This window comes from Stylophora pistillata, chromosome 14 (assembly GCF_964205215.1).
Source record: "Stylophora pistillata chromosome 14, jaStyPist1.2, whole genome shotgun sequence".
NCBI lineage: Eukaryota > Metazoa > Cnidaria > Anthozoa > Scleractinia > Pocilloporidae > Stylophora > Stylophora pistillata.
In genome coordinates this window covers 6,015,508-6,035,925 of record NC_142532.1, presented here as the reverse complement: position 1 = coordinate 6,035,925, position 20,418 = coordinate 6,015,508, and the positions used below count along the sequence as shown (strand labels likewise).

Sequence of the window (20,418 nt, the reverse complement as noted above, 5' to 3'; positions counted from 1 at the left end):
AACATGCAAATACGTAATTATTTAGAAAAAGGAAACCCAGAGGTTGGCCCTATATCAAGGGTCTCCTATTTATGTAAAAAATCTTACAGAGCTAGTTAATAAAAATATAAAAAAGTCAAATAAGAAACAGCTAAATATCAATTATAAAATGACGATTCAATAAATATTCATATGTTTCTTCAATTTTGATTTAAACCCACGAACGTTAGGGCTGTCAAAAAAATTAAATAAATTAATAGGAAGATTATTCCAGGGTTTGATAATTCTGACAAAGAAAGAATTTTTGTAACAGTTCAGTTTTGCGAGTTTGAGTTGTAGTTTATATAGGTGGTTAGATCTCGATTAAGTGTTTTTACAAAGTTCAAAATAGTCGCTGAAATTCAATCCATATAGATTAGTCCCGATTGTGGTAAACATTTTTGCCTGTGGTTTTGCACGAGGACAGACGTTACTCAAAAAAAATTTCAAAGAAACAGCCTTTGTTTCAGATTCGAAGAAAACAAAACAGAATAAATGTGTACTCATCTACTTTTGTATTGTCATTGTCCTTGGCTCAGTTGACCTGGTTGTAACGTGAACTGTTTATCTACTGCGTCATTGAAGTGAATGTATATTTGCCTACAAACTTTATATTTACAAAATCCGTTATAGAAGTCGTATTGTTAATGAAAGAGGAGAGAATTAATCGCCTGTAATTAAAGGAAAAACTTCGGGGCCCTATGACTTGTGCAAACCACGATTAAAAGGTTCATTTAACGAATTTGTTGCCCTTCATAGTTCTTTAAAATGTAACCAATGCGTGCACTCTCTCTCCCCCTTCTTTTTTTCATCAATTTTCTGTTTTCTGTCATATTCAATCTTTGTAATTGTTCAACACTTGTGAGGGATTAATTTTGCAATCCTTAAGCAGGCTACGTACAAGCAACGCAACTTTGAAATGTTTTTGTCAACAAACATTAATTTAAGATATGCATTTAATCCTGTAAATTGACGTCAAGAATCTTGCTTCAACAATTTTTACTCGGGCCTCCGAAGGAAACGTCCGAGGTATAAATTCGGCTGTGTTTTTTTTTTTTTTTTTTTTTTTGCGTTCAATCTCAAAACGCTGTTCCACTACAGCGCATGCGTAGAATGAACCCTAGAGCGTATGGTTTAAAGCAACAAAACAATGGCTGTCTTCGTGGACAATTCCTTGCTTGATGTACCCTATGGCGGATCCAGGGGTGGTTCGGTCGAACCCCCTAAATTCCCTAAATTTTCCCTCAGAACGCTGGAAATCATATTTCCGAAGACCTAATTTTCAATTATCGGACCCCTCCGGAGGGGGACAATTCTCCGAACCCCGCTTGACTAAATCCTGGATCCGCCCCAGGTACCCGAAAGAAATTCCATCGTTATTACGCCCAATGTGTATACAAAGTCACACACCGTTCGCGGTAGAACCGCACTAAAACTTGTGGAGCGCTTTGGGAACGGGTCGTTCCGCGAACTTTACGAGAGATCAATTTACGAGCGATCCTTTACGAGTGAACTTTTTATCGAGAAATGTCAAGTGAAACCTGCTATACCAAACGAGTTATGTCATATTATGTTTACATGTAAACACAACCGTGTATTTAGACGTGATCGAGAACCCAGTAAAATACCAGAAGCTACTCTGAAACGTCTCAGAAGAAAGGCCGGGCAGAAAACTGAAGGAATTTGTTTATGAGCGTATTCGTCCAAGCATACCGAAGTCCTCTTGGCTACGTCGTTATGTGAAGGTTAGAAGAGTTACAAAGAATATTTGTAAGCTTAATACGAAGAGGGTAACATTAAATAAAGTTACAAAACATGAAAAGAAGTATTTGTTGAATTTTTCAGTGAGGGTGTATCAGAGGATAATGAAATTGAAGTATAGAGCAAGGTGGTATTTATCAATGTTTTCTTGTAATAGACCATTGTGTCTTTATAAGGGTCAGACACACGCATCAAACTATTGTAAATTTCAACTTAGTTCAGATGGCGAGAAAAATCCTGGTCCTAATCCAATGTACATTGACCCTAGAAAAACAATAATGGCACCATATAGCCAAGCTAATGAATTGATATTTGGACAAAATTCAGGACTACAATGTGTTGCAATGAGTTTATGCTCTTTGATTTACAATAACAAACAAGAAATCAATTCTGCTGATGATTTCATGTCAATAATGAGTATTGGAAATCAGTTGTATTCATGTTTGTCTTGGTTAACCAGACAATTACTTTTAATGCAATTATTTAATACAATTATTTTTAATGCAATTATTTTTAATACAATTATTTTTAACTCAAGGTCTTAAAATAATTGAGAAGAATATGCTACCTTTCTATAACATCAAGAAATGGTTAGATATTCTAGTCTTCTCGGATAAGGACGAATAAATGGAGGTCCCATCTCCTACAGGGTTAGGGGTAGAAGACGTTAATTTCCCACGCATGAGATTACTGTGTGATGGATGTCCTCCCCTGGGGTGGGATGGGTGGGTTTGTTTGTTGGAGCTTAAACCTCGTAGGGGACCCATGTCCTATTGTTTCTGCTCCAGTACTTGGTACAAATCCTTAAATAAAAATAAAAAATAAAAAAAAAGGATTACTCACACTTTTAAATGTGTTAAAGACTGATTATGAACTTCAATACAGTGAGAGCTACACCGGTACTATTCATCAAGAAACTATAATAGAAGGATATCCGTACTGTACCTCCTTAGTTAGAGCCTTTCAATCACTTATATCTGAAAATTGCAACAATTTTGTCAATGCCTGTGCGACCAGAAAGTTCGATGTGAGTTGTGCTGTGGCTGTTTATTCACTCTGCTACCCCGTAATAAAATCATGCAGTTATTGGAATTCAAACCCCTTATCTAATGTTATTCAGTGTGGTAAAAGATTATAAGAAAATTCATCTTTAAACAAGTATTTACTGCAAGATGATTTGCCAAAAACTGTTGACGTTTGTGGAATTGAAATAAGTTTAGATTCTAAAAGTGATTACAGAGAAGGAATATTGTCTGATCCAGTTGACTGCAAATCAATTCTCAAATATCTTGTGGGAAATAATAGTGAATGCACAAGGTTTTTTGATGTGGTTTTCAGTTTTTTGTATGAAATGTATTTTTAAACCACAAAAAGGTCAAAATATGTGTATTCCCTCTTGGTATTTAATGAAAGTCAAATGCCTCTTATTTAATACACCGAATCTAAATATGGCGAATGGCGCGGAGAGATTGGGCCTTGTGTCACGTAAACGAGGCTGGTCAGTCGACAGCTTTGCAAACTCAAATGTTTCTATTCATTGAACTAGTTTTTATACGAAGCTTTTTATTGATTTGCATCGAGATTGTACCTCGTTCAAACTATGCCTTCACACTGCTGTGTTGTTGGTTGCACTCAGAGAGGTTACAAGTCGGGAAAAGGCGAAAAAGTTTCGTTTTTCAACTTCCCAAAGGAGCGTTCAAGGAGAAAACAATGGATTCACGCCATTCGACGCGACGAAGGGAGGGATTTCCAAGTAACTGACAAAACTAAAGTTTGCTCACTACATTTCAAGCCGTCTGATCTGAGAAAAACATTAACTGGACGGGTTCATCCATTGGAAACGTCAGTTCCGTCGAGATTTTTCTGGAGTGTTTCTCCAAAGAAGAGAAAGCCGCCCAAAAACCGATTGCGTTCGACTGCTTCGTCGTCCAGGAAGCGAAGGTTGGACAAAACAGCAGAAAATAACAAATCTGTTATTGCTGATTCGGCTATAGAAGAAGAGCAACATTCTGGAGATCGTGCGGAGAGCAAATGTGCTATTGCTGAATCGGCTGTAGACGAAGAGCAACATTCTGGATATAGTACTGAGAAGAAATGTGTTATTGCTGAATCGGCTGTAGAAGAAGAGCAACATTCTGGAGATAGTATGGAGGATGATAACACTTGTATTTCTTGTAAGGAATTACAAGACAAATTGGTGTGCCTTGAGGAAGTATTAGCTGAACAAAAGAGACGTTCCGAGGAACTTTTAAAAGAAAACGAAAGTCTCCAATCAAAAGTAAGGAGCCTCAAAGACACCAACTCGAGCCTAGAATCGAGAACATTTTGTGTTGATCGGTTCGATCGTGACCAAGATGTTGCTTTTTATACTGGTTTTCCAAACATAAACGTCTTTAACGCGATGTTGGAATACCTTGATCCAGGAACAGATTGTGAAAACATACGACCCAAAGAAAAAGCAAGTGAAGACTTACCAGATGACTTTTATGAAGAAGGGAGTGAACAGACTGAACAATATGTGAACAACAAGAGGGGACCCAAATGCAAAATCAAACCAAGGGACCAGTTCTTCATTGTGATATGCCGACTCAGGAGAGGCTTTGCAGAACTACATCTGGCTCATCTGTATTGTGTTGGGCAGTCAACCTTTAGCAGAATTTTTGTTACTTGGATAAACTTCATGTACCTTAAATTTGCTCCTATATGCATATGGCCTTCAAGGAGGGCTATTGATGAGACTATGCCAGCTATATTCAAAGAAAAATACCCTCACACGAGAGTCATAATAGACTGCACAGAGGTGAGATGTGAAATGCCTAGCAGTTTGCTTTTAAACAGTGAACTTTTTAGTTCGTATAAAAATCATGTCACCTTAAAGGCCTTGATCGGTATTGCTCCCAGCGGAGCAATAACATTTATCAGCCAGCTTTACACAGGGAGCATCAGTGACCGAGAAATTGTAACGAGGAGTGGGTTCCTGGCTCAAGATTTTGAATGTGGTGACCAGGTCATGGCAGACAAAGGGTTTCAAATTGATGACTTGTTACCTTTGGGTGTCCAGAACAACATCCCACCATTTTTAGGAGGTGATTCACAAATGTCTGCTGAAAATGTTGTCAAAACCCAGCAAATAGCTAGCGTAAGAATTCATGTTGAGAGGGCTATTAACAAAATAAAGAACTTTCATATCTGGGACAAAGTGATTCCCCTCAGCATGTTTGGAGTGGTTAATCAAATGTGGTCTGTATGTGCATTCCTATGCAATACACATGACCCTCTCATATCAGAATGAATGACCCAACCATACTTTGTGTGGTCAAGCATGTATATCAATATGACAATCAGTACGCATTTTACATATTCAATGTGTTAACCATAATGCCTTTATTAACATACCCATATGGAAATCTACTTTTCATCCTTAACCAAAAACAAACTTTTGTTAAATTTCATTTGTATCAAGTATTGTACTAAAGCCTGTAACTATGATACACAGGTACATTTGGTAATTGTTAAGTTTCATTTCTCTCAAAGGTAATTAAAATGTAGTGCCAATACATGGCTATTACAAGTACAGTGTCTTTTTCCTCATCATTAAACGAATATCCTAACTATTAAATAGCATTAGTGTTAAAACTCATTGTTTTCTTTTGTTGAATGTCACTCACAAATTAGAAGGAAAATCGCGCAATTATTACTCTTTTCAGTAATTTGCTGGGGTTGCACAGCTTTGATATAAGTGATTAAATTAGCCATCCAAGGGTATCATAGATAGATCACAATGAGAACAACACAATGCAATTGAAAGATACAACTTAATTAAAGTGTGACACAAGGTCCTGATTATTATGAAGTGGGCTGACCAAGCTGCTTTCTTTTTCCTTTAACTAGCAGGGGAGACAAACACACTGGTAAACCCTGGCACTTTATATAATCAGGCCAAATTAAATGTAACCTAACTAATTGTCACCCCATTGTTTCAATTTGCAGTCTGTCAATGGTTTATTATGCAAAATAGTATTCCATATTTTCTGAACATGATTTTATCCTATTTACTAGAAAAGTTGCTGTATCCATGAATTAGAATGTCATTTTTATGTTCTGCATAAAAGGTTTTGAAACAAGTCATTGACTTTTGCTAAACTCACTGGCTGCTTTGGAGATAAAGTGTGTGAAGTAATAATCTTTCAGACGTTGTTGTAGATTGAGCCAGAACTGTTCCTGAAATGGGATTCTCTCAATGCTCATTCCTCTGCTTGTATAAACAACAAAATCACACCACTTGGCTCCTGTGATTCCTAGCTGGCCCTGTACCTGTTTGTAGTAAGAGTGGTCTCGTTTCAGCTTTGGCTGGCCATCACAATTTTCTAAAAAGAACCCATCATGAGAACAGGCATCAAGGGGTGTTACCATAAACTTTGTCTCTGGACATTTGACTTCAATAAGCCCAAAAGGTGAGGTACAGCCTTTGTCTACAACTTTGCCATCTGGGGAGGCACCAAGGTATGGTGAGGTTAAACAAACAACAAGACCTGACTTGTAAACTAAAACCGGCTTTTTTACTGAATGCATGTACTTATGGTATTGTCTTATTGCAATACTTTCATACTGATTCCCATGCCTGGTAAATCTGTTATTTATAGGTTTTGGATGTAGAAGGTTGTTAACAAGGGACTCATGTTGTTTTTTTCTGTTCACAATCAATCCAAAATCGGAAGCAGTAAATCTAAACCTTCTTTCCCTTTTCCATTCCTCACTGCCTGATTGCCCTCTTGTTTTAGTTTCAATGTCATTCACTTGAGATTTGTCCACTTTAATGTTTCTTAGTAATCTCTGCTCTGCTTCCCCAAGTTCTTCTGGTATTGTGTAAACATCATCTTGGTTATCCATCAAAGGAAATTATGGATATTCATAGATTTCTTGTAAAGGTACTCTTGAGAATGAAGATATGTCCATGTACACATTAAAGTTGTCTTCAGTAAAAGCTAGTTGGTAGCTCCCATATGATCCCTGAGCACAACTGCCAAATTTTGATTCAATACAATCTGGTTGGTTGGAAGTATTGGATGCCATGATTTGTGCCAGGGCCATTTTGGGATTTATAGCCTCAAGTTTTAGTTGAAGTTTAGATTCAGCTTGTATCTGATTCTGTATGGAGTTTCTAGCCTCATACAAAAGACACTTGACTCCTGGTTCCCTTGAAGTAGTAGATATTTTAGCTTCACTTTTGGTTTTAGACACAAAGACATCCATCACTGGTTGCGGTTTTATCACAGCTCCTCTACCTCTCTTATGCCAAAGTTGCAATCTTGAAGTGCAGGCTTCCTTAGGGTTCATTTCATCCTCATTGTCTAGATCGTTCACATGATTACATTCATGTAAACTGTATTTGCAGATTATAAGCATCAATGCTAATGTATGGTTGCAATATCCGAGTTCTCCTGTAATACAGGTGCAAATTGCATGGATAACACTTCCAGAAATGATCGACAAAGCCACTTTTATGTCATGGGGTGGGTCGTTTTTTCTAAAGCTATGGTAGCAACATGCTTTAAAATAAAAGAAATTTGAGTCACTAGCAGTTTCAATGTCTTTCAAATAGCGATCTTTTTCGAATGTCGTCGCTTTCCTGATACATGTCGGCACAGAATGATTTTTACTTGGGTCAAGATTCTTCCCTGTCTTGGCAATATGCAAATTCATTTCAGCTCGTGTGAAAAACGGCATCCTTTGAAGACTTTTACCCCATCCATCTTTAGGATACAAGGGTGTAAGAGAGAAATTTGACTTGTCACTTGGATTGTTGTGCGCTGTTTTTAATCGTTTACGTTTTGTGTATATCTTGTCGTCATCTGGGTCGATCACATTTTTATCTCTGCCGGATTTAATGTATTCTTCGACTCTGAAAAAAAAGTTCCCTTATATAAATCTAAAGCAGCAAAACAATAAATAACATTGCACATTTGAAATGACTGCTGATATTAAGTGATTTCTAACTAACAAACTCATATTAAGAGAAGGTTGACAAGTTTGACGAGTCGAAAAGCGCGAAACGGTCCTATTTCTTATCAATAATCCAACTATAACAATTCTGTAATATTGCTGACTTTTATAAAGTGATAATCTCCTTTTATTTTTCTTTTGATTAAACTGCAATCGCTTCGAATGTTTGAACAATCTCCGAAAGTAAAGCTTACAAAGAAGTGAAAGTGAATTTATCAGTCTGTCTCACCTACCGCTTAACAAGTTGTGCCTTCGTTTTGAGACCTTTCAAAGAATCTCCACGACATTTGAGCCAGAAACGAAGCTCGTCGTTCTTCAGAGAACAGGGCTGTCTTCCACAGAGGCTAGCTCCCACAATATCTTCCTCAGTAAGTTCAGTTTCCATGTTTTCAGCAAAAATTTCAAAGACGGCGGGAAAACTAGATGACTGACCAGCCTCGTTTACGTGACGTACGGCCCATTCTCCCCGCGCCGTCCGCCATATTTAGATTCGGTGAATATACTAAAACTGTAGATAGCACTGCTTCTCTTGTTGTAACCTTCAGTAATATTCAATATTCAGAGATTTTCCTACTAAAAACAATATGAATTATTAAACAGCAATATTGCTTCAATCTACTGATTTCTGACAACTCCCCTTGGGTGAACATTTGGCACTCAAGAAGCTAGAGTTGCCCTCGGCTATTACCTCAGGCAACTCTTACGCTTCTTTCGTGCTCTCCAAACTTCCCGCGTGCTCCATAACTCGATAGTGCACGCTAAAGCATAGACCAATTGTTAATTAGTAATGAGTAGTTAATGGTGCATAACTTAAAATTGCACACAATAAGTACAAGTCAAGTATTTAACAAATTTTTATTCATCCAAACTAAAAATGTAACAAATTAATGAAATATATTTGCCACATAGAATAACTCAGCCTGTATTTACAATATCATCAGTGGATTAAGACAGGTCAATGGGATTAAGAAGGGAAACAAATGCACCTGATTGCTAAATAGGTATATGGTACAAACATGAATATTATCAAGAATTGTTAGAAAGTTCAACTTATGTAAGGCAAACTAGTTGGTTGTTTACAAGACACAGGGAATAAGATGTTTTTGAGAATTCTGAGATACAAATCTCATTGAGTGCTAGTGTAGATGAAAAGGAATTGCAACTCTAGATCTCAATTCCAGTGCCTTCACCCTTTTACTCGAAAGAGGCGATGAACAAGTCACTTATAATTCCAAAGGGTTACCTTTCAAACTGATCATAACACCAAATTCTTTTCTCTAATTTACAAAGAAATGTATGGCAGTCAGTTGGGAGAATTACTAATTGGATCTTGGGAGTTAAAGTGTGAAGCCACTTGGTTATACCTTTTCTATATCTTCTAATGAAATGATAATTCCATTTATACGAACTGTGAAGAAAATTCCCTTTAATTTACTTTGGAGATTATCTGAGAGAAAACAGGCGACAACTACAAGACACATTATTGAGTTTAAAAAAATTGTTTTATGTTTGCCTTACTACTTAAAACCATTTGTGCATTTGCCTGTTTTTTTTTCCCTCAAATTCTGTTCACATGACTTTTCCTCAGACCTTCATTAGACCGTGTTACAGTTTTTTTCCTTGATAAGGGCTATTTCATCTTAAAAGATCTAGTGTTATTCGACCAGGTCAAGTCGAGCGAAACACAATTAATGGTTAAACCTATCTCAAACTCGTTCAAGTTTCATTTTCTGATGATAGTTTTCCTATATAAGCGACTGTATGGGGTATTCGTCAATTTTGTTCAAAATCTTACCCCGCCCCCCCCCCTCCTTCGACATCTGCATTTGAAGCTAAAGAAGCATTTTCACAGTGAATCGTTTCTGCCGCGAAATCTTTGGATGGGCCGGGAAAATTGATCCAATATAGTTTCTGCTTGGATAAATTAATTAAATGATCGTGAATTACAAGTCTACTTCAGTATGTATACTTTCTTAGCTGCGCTGGAAGAGACTAGTTTACGCCCATCTGGTGCTGTTGCAATGTGACTGGGACGTCGTAAAGAACAGTGGTTCTACCTGGAAAGCGACTGTCCAAAGAAAATTGCTGAACTCTGTTATTTTATAGTCACAAACAAGTAAATTATTGGACCCGTCTAAACACACTCTACGGGGTGTGTTGAACCGTCCAACTTGATTCCCTTGTTTTCCAAACTTGTAGAAAAACTTTCCTGACGAATCAAATGCTTTTATACAGTGGTTGTCTCTTTCAGATACCTGGAAAATGTTTTTGTAAGGATCACTGCTGTATGGTTTGCCAAGTTTCTCTGGTCCACTATCTCCTATTGTGAACGTAGTTTCGCTCTCGTTTGAACTCACTTGAACTCTTTGATTTTTGCCTACACGTTCTTTATTATCGAGGAAAATACTAAGTGGTTTCCTTAAGTGTCCTTTTCCCTCACCTCTTTGTCCAAAGATTTTCCAAACAGTTTGTCTTAATATTTATGTGTTGTATTCTATCATTTAATTGATCTGCATAATAAAAAATTAACGAATTTCGTTGTCGTTTAAAAACAAGACGCCGCTGGGACATTTGAATTGTCCGGGAGCTGTTCCTTCTTTTCCAATTTGTCTTAAACACTTCCCTCCTTACAAGAACACAGTGTCCGGATGATCTACAACAGCTATATCTCCTTGCCTGTTTACAGCGATTCCAGTTGGTTCCTGCAACTCCTGCCGCTTTGGATGAAATTTAAATCCAACTCACCGACTACGGCTAGTTCACGTTCTTTCACTGACAAAGTGAACGGACAGGTTGGAAGCTTTCCGCCATCAATCTTCGCCTTAACACTGTGGGCACCAGACACTTTAAGTGTAAACTTCAGCTTAACATTGCCGTCTTCTTTTCCTTGGACAATATACGTTTGCTACATCTTCGGCGGATTTTATTGGCAATTCAACTTGTCCTTTATAAAAGGGTTTCACTTGTAAGGCCATCGCCATCAGGGCTGTCATTAAGTTTTGAGTCACAAATATCCTTGTTCCCAACACCTGTAGTAAACGTGTTACTTTGTGGTCAAATTTAATCAACAACAGCCAATTTCACCTGTAGCATCAAGGGAAAATCAAGCATACTCAGGCTCAGCCATAACAGGTGTTACGGGTTACGGTTCTTAATGACAGTCCTTACCATGTATTAGCACTGTCAGGTGTACGTTGTCTTACATGTACGTGATGCCGGAACACACATGAGGGATACCTGTCATTTGAATTCTGAAGCAATCCTTGCCTCTTGAAAGTGTAATAATATTGTACTAAAACTCTTGACCAGACACGATAATGAAAAGATCCTTCATACAACTGTACAAAATAATGACAACAAATCTAAATAGTTTTCAATAGAATATTGTTGTAATTTGCTAATAGTGATTAAAATCAAAATTGTTATTCTGTGTAGGATTATGGCATAGACGGGCAGGGTCCTGTTCCAGATGAAGTGGAAACAAGATCAGTTGAAGTTCCTGACACTTTCTGCCCATACGTATGATGCACGATCCTCGCAGCAGAGAGCGCTATATATGCAATAGCGAAAATCAGACCTGAAAAAAATCAGGCTGCGAAAATAATCTCTACTGCGAGGATCGTGCATTATACGTATCCATAACTGCAGTTCAGAATATATGAACTTCATATATTCATCGTAACTTTCTGTCCAGTTAATAAAAGTCAGCTATCATCACCTAGAAATATCAGCCGTGACAGTTCTGACACCTATGCCATTAAACTTTATAGTCAAATCTTAAGTGAGGTTGAGAAACTAGTACAGTAGAGTGATGTCTCCATGTGCAAAGAAAAGCTTGTCTGCTAGCCTGGGGCTAGTTGAGTTTCCTGTCGAGCTCATGGATTTTATCCTTCACTGCCCGACAGCCAAGTAAATGTTTGAGGATCAGGAAATTATATTTAAGTAATTATAAGGAGTATTTTCTAGGTTACTGAAAACTGCCTAGAGGGCAGTACATCCTGGCTACAGCTTGCCCAAATGGAATCTCTTTGCATCCAGTAGATACTGTAGACTACAGCAAATCGAGACAATCACTTACAGTGTACTGTATCTTTGTAGTAACACAATCTGAGAATATAGCAACCTACTGGCTACATAAATCATTGCGCAAAAGCGGTTCCTACTTATAATCATGTCTCAAGTTAAAGGCTTTCTCAAGTTCTTGGTTTGGTGTGTTATAAAATTTTCTGCACTCCTTTATTGATCTGCACACAGTGATAGAGAGAAGAATTGCTTGTGAGCTCACAACATAGTTTCCTAGTGTTCATCATTTTGTTGAATTCTTGTCACCTGTGTGGTCTATTGATATTGCAAGGATCGGTCTTGGATCGTAAAGGGTAACTGCACACTGTGATTACTGTTGCAGACTTAGATGTAATAAATTCAAGATGGTCCATGAAATTGACGTTGAGGTTTTATTTCATTATCAAATAGAATGGATATGCCCGAACTAAATCACTTCTGTTGCCAACAGAAAGAGATATTTGCCACGTCAAAATAGATTTCCCAGAGAACTTTAACAGCTTGATTTCTAAAACATGCAAAATATCGCAATAACTTCAAGGTAAAGTAGAGGTTCACGCACAACCACTGGATATGACTCCTCTCTTTCCCACCTTTCGACTGTCGAACGTCCCGGATGTTGGTCAGATGACAGTGGGAACGATGTTACAATGTTTGGATTGAACGTTCGAATTGATTGTTCGGAGTGAATGTTGGAATTGAATGTTTAGATTGAACGTTTGAATATTGAATGTTCGAATTGAATAATCAAATGTTTGAATCGAATGTTCGAATTGAATGTTTGGATTGAATATTCGTATTAAATGTTCAGATTGAATAATCGAATGGTTGAATGGACTGTCGAATTGAAAGTCGAATATCCGAAATAAAAGTTGGAATTGAATAACCGCTTGTTAAATTGCATGTCCAAATGTTGTAAGTGGATTTCGCATGCCGGCTTTGAATGTTTCACTCGATGGATGGAATGTTTGGAGTGTATGTTTGAATGTTGTGAGTGTATTTTAAACGCCTGATATGAATGTTGTGGTGGAGGGTTGGATGTTTTAATTGAATATTTGAATGTTGCCAGTGAATGATGGTATGCGTGGATAGAGGGCTAAGTTTGAATTTTGGCGGTGATGGAACGCCATAAAAGACAACATGTCACTCTTATCGTGGATTATTGAACGAAACGAAAAACGTTCAATTAACAGTGACATTACCTTTGATTTACTTAGTTTTTAAGATTCGTCGGGGATTCCATCAGTCAGAAGAGAGCTATTTAGAGCTATTTTTGTGTCTCAAATATGCAACTCTAATCTTTACCTTGTTGAACATCACGATGTAATTCATGAAATGTACTATAATTTTTTTCCTGGGTTGTCTGGCGGTTTTTTTCTCGGACAACCAAGCCTTTGACTTTCCTGAAAAAATTCGTGTTTCTCCGTTCGTGTCTTTGTGATGAAGTTCTCTTTTATATTACGTCATAAAGCGTTTTAACAATCTTTAAGTGGCTTTTGCTAATTGTTTATTTCTTTCCTTTCCTTTCAATTTACAGTAATCCACTGTTATCTAAGCATCAACAGAGGTCACCAGAGCCAAGAAATTGTGGAAGTTATTCTTGAAGTAGATGCTTACTGATGTGTGATAGCAAACGCTATAATGTCTAGACCACACAGATACAGGGATAATGGAAAGTTTTAACATCCAGAACTTGTTGTTGTTACATTTTCCTCTTTTTTCAGCTTTTAGCAAAAAAAACTATTGTGAAATCCAAATGAAACACAAACAGAAATTACGACAGTCATTTTTATCATCCAAGAATTGTTTTTGTTATATTTTCTTATTTTTCAACCTTTCATAAGGGAATAATGAGATATTCTTTTCTATCATCCAGGAGTTGTTGTCATGGTCATATATTTTCTTTTTAAACCTCTTACATTATAACCTTATTGATATTCATGTTTCAGTTTTTTAATACTTGTTACAACTCAAAGAGCATATTCAGAAAACCTCAAAGCACAACCTTTAGTGATAAATGACCCAAAAAATTGTTTCCAACCAAACCAAAAAGGTTAAGGAGAACTATTTCTGTAATTGTTGAATAGCCAAATAAACTTATAGTCTCATTGCTGGATCATTGTAATTGTTTATGCCCTTATTAGATACATTACATCTGGGCAGCACTCCTTTACCTATTGGGTACACTCTAAGTTTTAAGTTCATTACATCTGAGGCTAGCACATTATGTTCATGTTGATGTTAAATTTTGACCGAAGTCCTGTGGATCATTATGCAAGCAATTATCCAGTTGCTATGAGACCTGGTACCTAGTTGATTTTCAAAATTACTGCTGTTAACGGAATTGGTGAGGAAAGTAAGGGTTCTTGATATAAAAATAGTTAGTTCACTATAAAGTATTAACACTTTATGTTTATGTTGAGGTCTGACAGGCAAAGAGTTAAATTTGATAAATAATACAATTATTTCTGAAAAAAAAAAAATGCTTATTTCTTGGTGAACTTCCTTAACAGAATACTTTTATCGGGACTTGGGGTATTTCAATTTAACGTATCGATCCTACTCTCTACAGAACCCTCCTAAAGTATACAAATTGAAATACATGTATCACCCATTCACATTAGTGTAAGTACCAAGAACATATTTACGCACAAGACGCATGTACGCTTTGCGGACCTATTTTAAACGATTTAATTATGTGTAAATGTTTTTTTCTCTATCCTTTTTTCACACCGCACAGGACCCCACTTCACTGTGCAGCCGCTAACAACGCCACAGAGCTGGCTCGCTTCTTGAATGAACATGGCGCTTGTATTTTCGCTGCTACTTCACTTGAGAAGAAAACTCCCAAGCAATGCTGCGAGCGTGGTGTACCTGGTTACTTCAGCTGTATGAAATACTTGAACGGTGAGTCATTTTTATATGTCTCTGCGTGTTTTCTCCGTTGTTTGTTAGTTTCGTGTTGGACGAAATGGCGAGCAGGAAGAAAAGTTGAGAAATCTCTGTACGCCTTCCACAAAACCTGAGAACACAAACAAAATACCGTTTTTTAACTGGTTGGCAAAATACTTTTATATTACAATTCTAAACAACTGAAAGTGGGGGAAATTTTGGGAAAACTGAGTAAAAAAGGAGTAATTTTCTTTTGCTTACAAAACTATTGAAGTAAAGTGGGATAATAAAACAGCGTAAAAACTGTTCAGTTAAAAAAAGAAAGAGGAAAACATTTCATGAGTGCCGTGACCAGGATTCGAACCTGGGTTATTGCGGTCACAACGCAATGTACTAACCACTATACGATCACGGCTGCCAATACACTATCAACGTCATTTCCGTTCTACCTAACTGATTCCCTTATAACTTATCCCTCAAATAGAGGAACTTGTACAATTTACACGTGCTTGAAACAAGTTATGAAAATACGAATCTTAACAGTCGAAAGGAAGTGATGCATATATGCGACAAATGTTCAACAACGAAATTCTCCTGAAAAAAGCAACTTCCAGTGTAAAATCCTTTGTTCATTAGTAAGCTTTACCTGAATATTTACTTCAGTGAGGTGAGAACGTTTATGATGCAAATTTCATTTCTTTCAAAACAATTACTATAACATTTGAATCAAAATACAAGCTGTGATTTTATAAATCTTGCGCGTTTCTTAGAAAGTTCACATCATGAATTTTCTTTGAAAGAGTAAAAAACACACACACGGCAAGCCTGCTAAGCCATTGAAACCTCATGAAGCCGTAGTCACAAATCTTTTGTTTCGCCATTGTTTTCTTTATCCTTAAACTGTTTGCATAGTAAAGTATGGAGATGTTCGGTAATGTTGCCGAGATTTTTCATAAACTGTTCTTAGCCCACCTGAAAAATTTCTCAATATTAATGGCCTTTCATAGTTTATGTAAAAGACCGTTACATGTGAAATGCCGATTGGCGAAATAATTTCTTCGGCTGATCTCCAGAGTGGACACTGTGTCCGGGTTCTGTCACTCTAGAACATGTGACCAGGCAATCTTCGTTGATTTCTCATGTGCATTTCTCCTCCTTTATTTATGGCCTGGAACAGGCAATGAATAAAAAAGAAATGCTGTGTGTTTAGTTAACTACGCGCTTCAATGTAATGCATTACCTCGGGCATATCAAGCAATGGTTGGTTGACTGCCAGTTTAAACATCGCACGTGCTCTTTCAGTATCACCAAGAATGGTTTCAAGTTTGGCGTACTAAGAAGAAAAAATTATGCTGGTTACGAGTCGTCTATCGTCGCCTGCGAAACCTCTTACTGCATCAATCGAAAAGCGCTCAACTTCGGTTGCAAGTTCATCTATTGCCTTTTCTCAACTATTCTACAGCACTTTTCCTTTTTTTATATCTTACACAGTCTCTCTCGATTGCTTCATTTAATTAAGATGTAATTTGTTCAATTTCGTTCGCTAACTTGATCATTTGTTTATTCATGCCCCTATCTAACTTGTTTATTTGTTCATTCGAATGGGAGCGCGGCCTGGCATTCCTTCGCATGTTCGTCCTTACGTTTCTTCACTCAAACGTTCTTTAGTTTCTTCTCTCCCAGGTCGATAATTGTCCGTCCGCAATTTTTGTTCATGTCAAACTCCATCAATAGTTAATTGCTAGAGTTTACAGAGAAGACAATTGAAAAACAATAAAAAACAACTAAATTAACAACAATAAAATAACATAAAACGTTCTCTCCTAACCTTGACCCATGTGGTGCAGTTTGCAGGATTAAACTCCGGGAATTTCTCGTACAACTTACGACAGCGATCGAACTCTTGAAGCTGTTAAAAGCAAAACAGATAAAAGTGGCAGATTACGCATCACAAAGGGCAACTAGAAACACCCTTGCGGAGCCGCAGTTCTTGTCCACCACAAAAATACCCAATACATATACGTTTTTTTTTTAAGAAACGTGTATAAAAAAATACAAATCCTTGGGTTTCACCCACGTGACCAATACCTTAACAACGGTTACTATCCGCCATCTTGGTGTCCCTCGAGCGTAAACAAACCGTATCTAACGAAGAGTTCATGTGAGAAAAAAGGGATGGTTTTATGCATTATTGTTGGCTGTTCGAGCAAAAGTGGAAAGCATAAAGACTAAGGATTTTTTCGTATAATAATTTAATAATTTTATTATTTCTATAGCGCAAAATTCATTATATATGTGATCTAATGCGCTATACCTAAGATCATCACAAATCAAGGGGAAGAACAGAAGGAACTAGAAGTTGTTGTATTGTTCGAGGCTTGCGGCTGTTGTAGATCCTCGATTTTTTGGTCGAGCTTTTCTTTGAGCTTCTTAGCCGATGAGAAATCGATGTCTTTAGCCCTCGCATACGGCACTTCATTGACCTATGTCGGCAAAATCCATGAGCATTTTACCTGAGTGCAAGTAAGCTTGGGGTGTCACGAAAACTCACACCCCGAAAACTCAGACTCCTCGAAAATTCAAGAGATAAACTCGACTCATGATCACTCCTGGTAATCCCTCGTGTATTTTGACCTTTTGGGTCTTCATCCAACTGAAGCAGCAAAAGCAAGACCGCAAGTTGCACGTTTCGCAAAATCGTCCGATGGTTGAGTATTAAAACATTTTAGACTGACACAAGACTTCATTTAGCTTAGATTTCCTCCATTTTTCCCGTTAATTTTGAACTTTTCATTCACAGTTAACGGGATCAAATGTGCTCGCTCCAACACCAAAGTATTAAAATGTGGCGTGATTTTGACGAGCCGAAAGGGACGTTTGTTTACCTTTTTGTACTTCGTCGCACAGATCCTTGTTGTCGCTCTGTTAAAATTCTTAAATATTTCGCGATAATAATGGATACAAACAGAGACTCGGCCCACCAGTCCCAAAACGAAGACAATTTTGCGACCCTTGGGCTAGAGTTCTTAAATGAGGCAGAAAGAGAAAAACAACGCGAAAGAAGACTCGGCATCAACGCCGTCACGATTCGCCTCACTGAAGAATCACTCTTGATATTGTTGTTCGTCTTTCGCGTCGGATTTGTTGCATTATTCCACCGGTTATATTATAAAAAAATTGGTTCATGCTTTATGCTATGCACTATCGAATTATGGAGCACTTCGGAAGCTTGGAGAACACTTCGAGGGACCTGAGTTTTCGGTGTCTGAGTTTTCGTGACACCCAGCGACCTTGCCATGAATTCTAGTAGTTGCCTCTAACATAAATAAAACACTCGCGATATGTGAGCATGACTCAGCCAGTCCAGCTTTGCATCCAAAGCAATGGGCTGACAAAATAGTCCCATCGTTTTCGGAAATGACCCAAATATTCACTAAAGGATCATTCATATGCTGTGAATGCCAAACTCGTGCTCTCACGGCATACTTGCCGGCGATTACTTTGCCTACAACTGAGGTTACAAATCCCGACACCATTTGATTAAACGCCTCTAGACTCTTGAACGCCTTGAAGTGCTTCTTGGTGTAGAAGCTGGTGTCAAGAACGAGGTAACTCAGCAAGTCCGACGCTTCCACAGGAGGCAAGCATTTTGGACTGAACTTCTCGGCTGGTACGCTTGCAGGGTCAACCCCAATGACCGAGATCTTTTGCAAACATCTTTCCTTCCAACTCTCTAAGCTTTCGGCATACTCAGAGAGCACTGGGATACCTTAAGATGAATGGCAGATAATTTTATCGCTTTTTTCTTCCTGGATATTCATGTAGTTGGCGAAATAATACGGCGATAAGAGAGAGGGCTTCACTATAGAAATCGACTAATTATTTATAAATTTGACACCCGAGGGACACCAACATGGCGGACACTAACTTCAGCAAAGCTTGTGACGTCACCTGAAACCCAACCATTAAAAAGATGAAGGAAGGGAGGACAGGAAAAAATCTCAAGCATAAAACTTGGAAGTTTCCTTAACTCCTTCACTCTCAAGATATAATGAGCAATTCTCCTTAGTTTCTGTTATATACAGCTCTATGATGTTAATTTGGAGAATTTGGCATTAGATCAACTTATGATCCCCTAATTGATATTTCTGTTTGTTCTCATTACTTGTCTGCTTTATATTGTATTGATATTGTAAGGAGAATTTCTGTCTTGATCACTCAAGGAAGTGAAAGGTTTAAACTTTAATACAATCATGTTTCTATTTGATTTCATTTTTCTTTCCATTTCAAAGGTAACCTCGATAATTTTTTTTTAAATAACTCTATCGGCATTAGAGTAAAGCAAAAATTTCTTATTAAATAATCGTTTTACTCACCTGTAACTCGAGACCGATGTATTCTCGGAAGAGTTTGTCTTTGGGACATTTCACGATCGCTGTGTCCTGTGACGAACAGAAATAACACATAAGCAGACCGTGTGCGACACAGAGTGAACTGGTACCAAGGGACGCTGGAATAAGGAACGAGAGAGGGGTGGTAAGACGAGAGACGATGTCACGCAACGCTCCCCCAAAAGAACGGCTGCTGACAACCGAACTACATTCCTTTCTCATTGTCCTTGCGGTTTGGTCGCGGTCTATTGAACAGACCAATCACATACCAAAAAATCTGAATGACGTAAGGTTTCACGCGAAAATGTGGATGTTGGGAGAAACATGTTTCACATGTTCATCGTTGTGCCCTGGTAAAGATAGAGTATAGATGTTTGGGAAAACTTCTCACAATTTCGTTGAAATTATAGAATATACGCTTAACATAGACGTCAACTGCTACGCCAACGACACGAACGCTAGATTGTTTGAGCGGTTGTTAAAGTTTCAGCGAGCACCTGAGAAAGTAGAAGAAGCTAAGAACTGAACTGAAAGTCTTTATTCGCACTATTTCAAGAGGTTACTACAAATTATAAAAGTCAGAATATATAAGAAACAGTAAATTACATCAATAATCAAAAGGAAATACAAAACGCCTTTCAATCTAGGCCAAGGGCTAAACGCTTGCTTCGACCTACAGATGGAGATCAGGGGGAAAAAAGCGCGTGCTTGCCGTCAACAAACCGGACGAAGCTTCGAGAACACTGCAACGTCTCCTACACTACTTGTACTTCTTCATTTGCCAGTCCGCTGCTAGCTGGAGCGAACCCGATTAGTTATGTTCGTGGCTTATTACCGGTACAGGAAATCGGCCCGAATTATCGAGTGTTTCCGCACGTTGGTACAACGCAACAACAATAACAATAATATGACCACTTTCATCGGTAACATGGTCAAACACGAGCGGGAGTGCTTGATATATTAACGATTTCCCGGATCCTGTAGGCAACTTCACAAAAACATCTTCATTCTCGACTAAACATCTTCTTTCTCGACTAAAAAGTTCAAAATTTTCGAGCTTTAAGCTCGAAAATTTTGAACTTTGACGACGCTTTGCGAAAAGCTCCTTCAAGAATCGCCATTTGACTGGTGTTTTCCACATGAGGATCGCGGTAGAAAACGATATCTGATTGGAAGAGTCTCAAAAGGTGAGTCTGGCGCGAAAAGGTTCCTGAAAATGGAACCCGAGCTGTGATTGGCCAATTCGGAGAAAGGAATGTAGTTTGGTTGTCAGCAGCCGTTCTTTTGGAGG

At 37.9% G+C, this 20,418-nt stretch overlaps 1 protein-coding gene, 1 non-coding gene and 2 pseudogenes across 3 annotated transcripts; 2 read left to right on the top strand and 2 right to left on the bottom strand.

The window, feature by feature from the left end:
• LOC148716243 (uncharacterized) overlaps positions 1-20,418 on the top strand; it is a 93,517-nt pseudogene that overhangs the window by 57,219 nt on the left and 15,880 nt on the right.
• Positions 3,380-5,633, top strand: LOC148716247 (uncharacterized). The gene has a single exon (XM_088745615.1). The coding sequence runs from the start codon at positions 3,380-3,382 to the stop codon at positions 5,069-5,071; it is 1,692 nt and encodes a 563-aa protein (XP_088601741.1). The 3' UTR covers positions 5,072-5,633.
• On the bottom strand, positions 5,843-8,856 carry LOC111344663 (uncharacterized; annotated as a pseudogene). Its single transcript, XR_015995050.1, has 2 exons — positions 8,016-8,856; positions 5,843-7,681 (listed from the first exon to the last, which is right to left on the bottom strand). The product of XR_015995050.1 is annotated as an uncharacterized LOC111344663 (transcript).
• On the bottom strand, positions 15,080-15,151 carry Trnah-gug (transfer RNA histidin (anticodon GUG)). Its single transcript has one exon. It is a non-coding gene; the product is annotated as a tRNA-His (tRNA).